This window comes from Myotis yumanensis, unplaced genomic scaffold (assembly GCF_028538775.1).
Source record: "Myotis yumanensis isolate MYYU_CA2020_CCGP unplaced genomic scaffold, mMyoYum1.0.hap1 SCAF_23, whole genome shotgun sequence".
NCBI classification, from domain to species: Eukaryota; Metazoa; Chordata; class Mammalia; order Chiroptera; family Vespertilionidae; genus Myotis; species Myotis yumanensis.
In genome coordinates, this window is record NW_027223774.1 from 7,461,067 (window position 1) to 7,470,284 (window position 9,218).

The window sequence follows — 9,218 nt, forward strand, 5'->3', positions numbered from 1 at the left end:
TCACATCTCCTGTAATTCGGCCTCTGTAGGAGGGGAAGCCGATTTGGTGGTTGTGTCAGTGGCTGGGGCTGAGTCCTCAGTCAGGGCCCTCTCCAGAATGGCAGGCAGGGAGTGGATCAGTTTCTTTCGGAAGTCTCTCCCCAGGAAGACGTAAAGCACTGGGTTGAGGCAGCTGTTGCAAAAGGCCAGGATGCCTGTTAGAGATACCAGGAGAAGAATGATGTTGTACTTTTCTTCAGATACTGCTCTGACACAGACTGTGGCCAGAAGAAGACACAGTTGCAAGGGGAACCAGCAAATGAAAAAGGAAGCTGCGACAGCAGTGAGGACCCGTAAGGGATGGCGGGACTTAATCATGCTCTTGTTTCGGATTTTGGCTGCAATGAGCATATAGCAGATGGCGATGATGGACATCGGTAGAGTGAAGCCAATGACAAACCGGTTGATCCCTATGATTTCTAATGACATAAACAGCTTCTGCAACTTCTCTTCTTCACTGATGTTACCCCAGAAGTTAGTGTTGAAACCACAGTGTGTGTCCCCGTTCTCATTCTCTACTGTAGTAAAGAAGATGAGAACTGGCAAGTTAAGGAGTAGAGCAAGAATCCAGGGTACAGTGATCACTTTTTTAGCCAGACTTAGAGTGCGGTGGTTCTGGGCCCAGACTGGATGCAGGACACAAATACAGCGGTCCAGAGCAATGAAAGCAATGAGGAAAACACTTCCATACAGGTTTGTATCTATCGTAATGTTAAATAACTTGCATAGGAACCAGCCATAAGGCCATTTTCCTCTCATGGTATTTACAACCATGAAGAATGGCAGAATGGCGCTGAAGAAGAAGTCGGCTAAGGCCAGGTTCAGGTAGCACAAGGTGGTGACTGTGCGTGCCATCCGGAATCCAGCCACCCAGATCACAAGCCCATTTCCCACGATGCCGAGGACACTGATGATCCCATACGTCACCAATAAGAAGATCTGCAGAGCAATGTAGCCAGTTTCCATCCTGCCCACACCTGAAACATTTCAAAAATGAGAATTTGTCAGCTGTGCACCATCTTACAGCATTTCTGTTCAGGCCAACAACTTCCATTAGAGCTTCCTCTCCAAACCTTCTCTCCTGAACCTTGTGTCTAGTCACTAAAATTGGACAGACTCTTGGCTGTTCCTTTGGGAAAGGACACTTCTCCATATTCTCATAATTAACATACATTCCACCTATTAGGCTGATTACTTAACTAAGAGTGTCACAAGGCTCCTGTCCATCAGCAGAATTCTGAGCGGAGGGTGTATAAACAACAGAAAATTGATGGGAGGCATCTTGGGCACAGTGAGGGAGCACTAGACTCAGAGGGAGTATGGTCACAACTCTTCCACCCATGACTCAGTGCATAGATGCTGCAACCTCTTCCAGCCCCAGGTTCTCACAGACTCCCAGCTACTGTTCCTCCCCTGAGAATCCTTGACCTATTGATGGATTAGTCTTTAAAGTTGTAGGGTGTGGTTTGAGTTTATGGCTGAAGGCCATCTTGAACAGTTACTGGTCATATATTATAACATGACATTCTGAAGAGTCTGTGCTGGAAGAGGTTAGTGAATTCGGCCCTTCTGTTTTCCATTGTCCCCGTTTACCATGGAGCTCTTCTCTGTTTGAGATAACAAGGAATTTTCTCTCATGGTATAGCTTTAGTATCTATGGCATAGATAATATGAGAGTAATAGGTTTAGTTAATATTTGTGGGGTTCTTTTAGAAACCATGCATTCTATTAAATGGCAATGTTTCATATACATATATAGATATAGATATAGATATAGATATAGATATAGATATAGATTATCTCCAGTTGACTTACACACAACTCTATTATGGTCATATCTAGTTTTCATAAGAATAAATTGATATTCAGAGCAATAATGAGACCTAGAAGGTCAGTTAGGTAGTAAGTGGTAGAGGTAGGACTTCAGTCCAGCTTGATCTGACTTTCAGTTCTTCCTCTACTACACTACTGTGACATTCATTCCTGGATTCGTATCCAATATCCATTTCTTCATTGTTTTCTTAAAAAAAATTTTTTAATCCTCATCCAAGGATATATTTTTATTGATTTGAGAGAGAGGGGAAGGGAGGAGAGAGAGAGAGAAACATTATCTATTGGTTCTCTCCTGCACGTCCCCAACACCGGATCGAGCCTGTAATCCAGGCATGTGCCAGGACTGGGAATCTCACCAGCAACCTCTTGGTGCATGGGATGACAGTCAACCAACTGAGCCACATGGTTGGGTTCCCCCATTCTTCTCTGCTGACCATACCTCAATTATATGTAGTTTCTCACTCTTCAGGGTAGATGTTCCTCTCCGTCTTTGGAGGCAAACCTTAATAGTCTCACTGGTAGTTGGAATTTGCTTTACTTTGCAAAGGAGTATTTTAGCAGTGGAACATAACCAAATCCTGTACAATAACACTAGGGGAAGATATCTTGGGGAGCTTTTGGCATACATTTTCTTGCTCTTAGGAATGGGAATCCACAAAAATATAGTAGTATTTTCCTCTGGACCAGGACACATCTGTAACTGTTGCCTCCAGATTCAACCCAATATCTGTGTTCCCGCTTGTCTATTCCACCTATCCAAGTTCCTCATTCTGTGGTCTGTGAGCTTTATCAGAAACATTCAGGGTGGCTGTTCAAATGCACATTCATGAACCCATCCTCTAATCTCATTGCATAACATCTAGAGCAGGGGTTCTCAATCTGTAGGTCGTGACCCCTTTGGGGGTCGAACTGCACAGGGGTCGCCTAAGACCATCCTGCATATCAGATATTTACATTACAATTCATAACAGTAGCAAAATTACAGTTATGCAGTATCAGTGAAAATAAATTTATGGTTGGGGGTCACAACATAAGGAACTGTATTTAAAGGGCCAGAAGGTTGAGAACCACTGATCTAGAGCAATTTTGTATGGCCTCAAAAATTGAGAATCATCTTAGCTTAGGCTAATTTGCCTCCTGCAGAGACGTACCAATTTTTGAGCACCAATGTACATTTAGTACTTGTAATAATATTGCAAGCCCAGCCAGCATGGCTCACCACTGGTTGGGTGTCAACCTACAAACCAGGAGGTTGAAGTTTGATTCCCGGTCAGGGCACATGCCCGAGTTGTGGGCTCGATCCCTAGTGGGGGGCGTGCGAGAGCAGCTGATCAATGATTCTCTCTCTCTCCCTTTCTGAAATAAATTTTAAAAAAATATAAATAATATTGCAAGACATCCATTATGATCCCTTTTTCACCAGGGGGAAATCATGGTCCATGGGTTTCAGCAGTTGTTCACCGTCATAAGCCCAGCTAGTCTTTGGAGACAGCAAGCTTTGAAAACCAGATCAAACTGATTCCAGAACCACCGCCTTTGCCACTGTAAATACTGTCTTTTAAAGGTCCCTCCCCCAATATTACCTGGAGATGACCATACCCTAGTATGACAATTTGCTTCATTTTCTTTTCTTTTTTTCGTTCTTCTTTTGTTCCTGTTTTCACTTAACAACACTTCTACCCAGTTGTCTATGGGATATTGCTTTACGTAGGGCAGGGTTTCTCAATCTTGGCAACATTGATATTTGGGTGGATAATTCTTTGTTTTGGGGGACTGTCCTATACTTTGTAGAATGTTTATCCACCTCTCTGGTCTTCTTCTGCAAGAACCTAGTAGCAACCCCTTCTAGTTATAAGTGTCCAATGTCCCCAGGGGGTAAAATCACCTCTAGTTGAGAATCAGTATTATACTGTAGTGTTGGTCACTGGAGTTATGTCAATCTGTATTCTAATCTCCTCTCTGACACCTTGCCCAATATGAGTTTTTAGTTAGTGATATCTCTTTGAACTACAGTTTGCTCCTCTACAGAATAGGGTAATTTTCTGGTTAAGCCAATTTTTAGGTGAGGATTGGATGAGGATAGACATAGAAATATTTTAGGGTGAACCAAATGTCTGTAACACATGGGGACTCTTGGTGCTCACCAGCCTCTGTCCTGTGTCCTAGAACACAATCCTGGACCATACATTGTGAAAGCTCAAGTTCAGGTCAAGAACAAAGGTCATGGAGAAACCAAGATGGCGGCATAGGTAAACACCGGAAATTGCTGCCTCCCACAACAAATTCAAAAATACAACTAAAAGACAAAACGGACATCATCCAGAACTACAGGAAGGCTGGCTAAGTGGAAATTCTACGACTAGAAGAGAAGAGAAAAGCACACTGAGACTCAGAGGAGCTGTGGAAGTAAAGTGCAGAGGTACAGAGGCGGACGTGGCAAGAGCTGGCAACTGAGGACGTGGCTGTCTTTCTGAATCGGGAGGGAGCCACAAGCCCCCGACTGCTCTGAACTCCAGTTCCGGGTGAGTCTCTGGGGACCCAGACTCATATGGGGAGAAACTGGACTGTCTGGCAGAACTCGGAACTCGAGGGCGGCTTTCTCTCAGAGGTGCTTGCAGCAATTACCGGGACACTGAGACGAGGGGCCCCTTAGGGCAGGGCTGAGGATCAGCCATAGCTGCTTGCTCTGCCCTGTTGATTCCCTGAGACCCCACCCCACCCAAGCTGCGGCAGAGGTTTTTGCATATGAATGCCCTGGCCCTTTGCAATCTGAAAATTACCTAACAAACTACAGCTGGGCCAGACAGACCCAGAACTTCCAAGAGAAGGCCCAAAGCCCCGCAGTAGCTTGCATTGCTTCACAGCTGGGCCTCATTTGGGCACCTCCAAACCCCAAACAAGGAAGGGGAATCTGCATATCTCTTCGTAGCTCCTGCTGGGTAGCCTAAGGCAGAGGCTAAATTAGCACCTCCTTAGATCCAAGAGCCAGTGTACCCAGTGGTCAGAGTGGTACCATCCAGATTATAACTCCTCAGATCCATAAGGGACACACTCAGGGGGCAGACTCAGTGAGCACCAAAGTCCCACTGAAGCAAGTCTTGCCCCAGAAGGGTGTCTTCAGCACAGAAGTTCTCCCACCGTAGACACAGCTGATTCTCACAGCCAATTGGCCTGGAGGTTAATTCCTCCCAGTGAAAGCTACAACAACCAAGGCTTAACTACAACAAGACTGTGCACAAAGCCCACAAAGGGGTACACCAAGAGTGTCCACCTCAGGTAATTGGGGAGGCTGAGCCACTGGGCCCTGTAGGACACCTAGCACAGAAAGCCACTCTATCAACACAGGGAAGCATAAAAAATGCGGAGACAAAGAAACAGATCACAAATGACAGAAATGGAGGAAAGCAAACTACTGGATATAGAGTTCAAAACCAAACTTATAAGGTTTTTCAAGAATTTTCTAGAAACCACCGATAAATTTAGTGAGACCCTCAAGAAATCTAGTGAGAGCCTTGACGATATGAATAAGGACCAACTAGAAATTAAGCATACACTGACTGAGATAAAGAATATTATACATTCTTCACCGATACAGCTCCTAGGGCATTGGAAACTAAAGAGAAAATAAACAAATGGAACTACATCAAAATAAAAAGCTTCTGCACAGCTAAAGAAAGCATCAATAAAACAACAAGAAAGCCCACTGCATGGGAGAACATATTTGCCAATGTTATCACCGATAAGGTTTTAATCTCCAACTTTATAGGGAACTCATACAACTTAACAAAAGGAAGATAAACAATCCAATCAAAAAATTGGCAAAGGACCTAAATAGACACTTTTCAAAAGAGGACATTCAGAAAGCCAAGAGACATATGAAAACATGCTCAAAGTCACTAATCATCCGAGAGATGCAAATCAAAACAACAATGAGGTACCATCTCACACCTGTCAGACTGGCTATCATCAACAAACGACAAGTGCTGGAGAGGAGGTGGAGAAAAAGGAACATTCGTGCACTGCTGGTGGGAATGCAGACTGGTACAGCCACTATGGAAGACAGTATGGAGTTTCCTCAAAAAACTAAAAATGGAACTCCCATTTGACCCCGTGATCTCACTTCTAGGAATATATCCCAAGAAACCAGAAACACCAATCAGAAAGGATATATGCACCCCTATGTTCATGGCAGCACAATTCACCATAGCTAAGATCAGGAAACAGCCTAAGTGCCCATCAGTACATGAATGGATTAGAAAACTGGTACATCTACATGATGGAATACTATGCTGCTGTAAAAAAAGAAGGAATTCTTACCATTTGCAACAGCATGGGTGGAACTGGAGAGCATTATGCTAAGTGTAATAAGCCAGTCAATGAAGGAAAAATACCACATGATCTCACTCATTTATGGAGAATAAAGACCATTGTAAACTTATGAACAAAAGTAGATACAGAGACACAGCAGCCTCAAATAGATTGTCAAGCTACAGCGGGAAGCCTGGGGAGGGTTGGGGAGCAGGAGCCGGGGGGGGGGGGTTTATAGATCAACGGAATTACTTGTATGCATGAATATAAACATAACCAATGGACATAAGACACTGGGGGGTAGGGGAGGCCAGGGGATTGTCAAGGGCGGGGGAAAAAAGGAGACATATGTAATACTCTTTGTAATACTTTAAGCAATAAAACAATTTTAAAAAAAGAAAAAAAAAGAATATTATACAGAGTTCCAACAGCAGGCTAGAAGATCGCAAGAATCAAGTCAAAGATTTGAAATACGAAGAAGCAAAAATCACCCAACTGGAAACACAAAAAGAAAAAGGAATCCAAAAATATGAAGATAGTATAAGGAGCCTCTGGGACAGCTTCAAGCGTACCAACATCCGAATTATGGGGGTGCCAGAAGAAGAGAGAGAGCGAGATATTGAAAACCTATTTGAAGAAATAATGACAGAAAACTTCCCCTACCTGGTGAAAGAAATAGACTTACAAGTCCAGGAAGTGCAGAGAATCCCAAACAAAAGGAATCCAAAGAGGACCACACTAAGACACATCATAATTAAAATGCCAAGAGCAAAAGACAAAGAGAGAATCCTAAAATCAGCAAGAGAAAAACAATCAGTTACCTACAAGGGAGTACCCATATGACTGTCAGCTCATTTCTCAACAGAAACTGTGCAGGCCAGAAGGGAGTGGCAAGATATATTCAAAGTGATGAATAGCAAGAACCTACAACCTAGATTACTTTACCTAGCAAAGCTATCATTCAGAATTGAAGGTCAGATAAAGAGCTTCACAGATAAGAAAAAGCTAAAGGAGTTCATCACCACCAAATGAGTATTATATAAAATGTTGAAAGGTATCCTTTAAGAAGTGGAAGAAGAAGAAAAAGGTAAAGATACAAATTATGAAAAACAAATACACATCTATCAACAAGTGAATCTAAAAATCAAGTGAATAAATAATCTGATGAACAGAATTAACTGGTGAATATAATAGAATCAGGGGCATAGAAAGGGAGTGGATTGACTATACTCGGGGGGAAATGGGTGTGGGAGATGTGGGAAGAGACTGGAAAAAAATCGTACACCTATGGATGAGGACAGTGGAGGGGGTAAGGACATGGGGTGGGTGGAAACCAAGTCTAGGGGAGCTATGGGGGGAAAAAAGAGGAACAACTGTAATAATCAGAACAATAAAGATTTAATTTAAATAAATAAATAAAGCAACTGGAACAATTTTCATCACCATTAAACTTTGTCCATAGACCTTGTCTGGTTGCAGATTTGCACGAACCTTCCAAATAGCTTGTTCTTGCTTCTGATGATACCCCTCCATCTAATCTATTCTCTCTCTACATATAAGCCAAATGATCTTTTATTTTTTGGGGGGAGGGTTGGTGGGGGGCAAATCCATACTTTATTATTTTTACTTTTTTAAATTGATTTTAGAGAGGAAGGGAGAGGGAGAGAGTTTAGAAACATCAATGATGACAAAGTATCATTGATCAGCTGCCTCTTGCATGCCCCACACTGGGTATTGAGCCCACAACCCAGGCATGTGCCCTGACCAGAATCGATCCTGTGACTCCTGGTTCATAGGTCGATGCTCAACCACTGAGCCATGCTGGCCGGGCCGAAACCATGCTTATGGAGAGCCGCCCAGACACACTTAGGCGGCTTTGGAACATGGTGGGACTTGGTAAGGAGTGTGTGTGTTGTTGGGGGGAGGGGGGGGAAACACACATTCTGGGCCCTGGGAGGGTGGACGCTGCTCTCAGAGGCCTGGACTAGATGGGGTGGGAGACCGAGTGACCGCGCCCTTTGCCATAAGGGATTGCCCAAATGATCTTTTATAAACACAAATCATACCATGACATTATTCTGCTCAACACCCTTCAATGGCTTCCAAACTCCTAACTCACACTTATCAAGTTCTCCTCGATCTGGGCTGTGTATTCCTCACATACCTACTATCCTCTCACAGAGTGTTAGGATCCACACTGAATTCCTTTGATTTCTTGAACATGCCACACTTATTGCCATATCAGGACTTTTGCATCCTCTCTTCCTTCTGCCTACTTTGCCCTTCCATTCAAGCTTCTCGCATCTGGCTCTTTCTGAATATTGCTATCTCAGCTTAGATATTATATTCTCAGAGAGATCCCGCCTGATGCACAGTGCAAAGCAGCTATTCCAGGAACAGCCTATATCATCAGGGACTGTCCTTGTTTATTTGTCCATTCATTTGTTTTTTATTCAAAATACCCTGTACATTAGTACATATGCTACAGAAGATTACATATTTCATTCAATGCTATATCCCTATATTTATGTTGTCCAATAGAACCAGAGTTGTGAACCTCATCTGTGACTTTAAATTTTGTTAAACAAAATAAATTTTAATAATATATATTTTTAACTCAACACATAGAGACTATCATTTCAGCATAACCAATCTGAGAATTTTCAATGAGACATTTTCTCTTCCTTTTTTATATTAAGTCTTTGAATATATGAAATTCATTTTTTACTACACTCATCTCAGGTCAGACTAGCAAGAACTCAATAGTCATCTGTGGCAAGTGGATTCTTATTGGACAGTCCAGCTCTAGAGCTCAGGAGGTATCTGCCACATAATAGATGCTCTCATAACAATTTTTAAATTCTCAGGCTTGGAACTTACCACCAACTGAGATCTGTTCCTGTGGCCAGTTCCTGTCTTCCTGTGGAGTAACTCAGGGAGGAGGGCTTCAGCAGATGTGTATTGAAGGACAAGGGGGAGGGACAATGGGGCTCAATCAGTCATGTGACAAGAGCTCAGAGCTTCTTGCAATTTCCATA

At 42.9% G+C, this 9,218-nt stretch overlaps 1 protein-coding gene across 1 annotated transcript; it reads right to left on the reverse strand.

The window, feature by feature from the left end:
- Positions 1 to 1,005, reverse strand: LOC138999755 (N-formyl peptide receptor 2-like). The gene has a single exon (XM_070401976.1). It carries the CDS (start codon positions 1,003 to 1,005, stop codon positions 1 to 3), a length of 1,005 nt encoding a protein of 334 aa, XP_070258077.1.
- Positions 1,006 to 9,218: the final 8,213 nt, after the last annotated feature.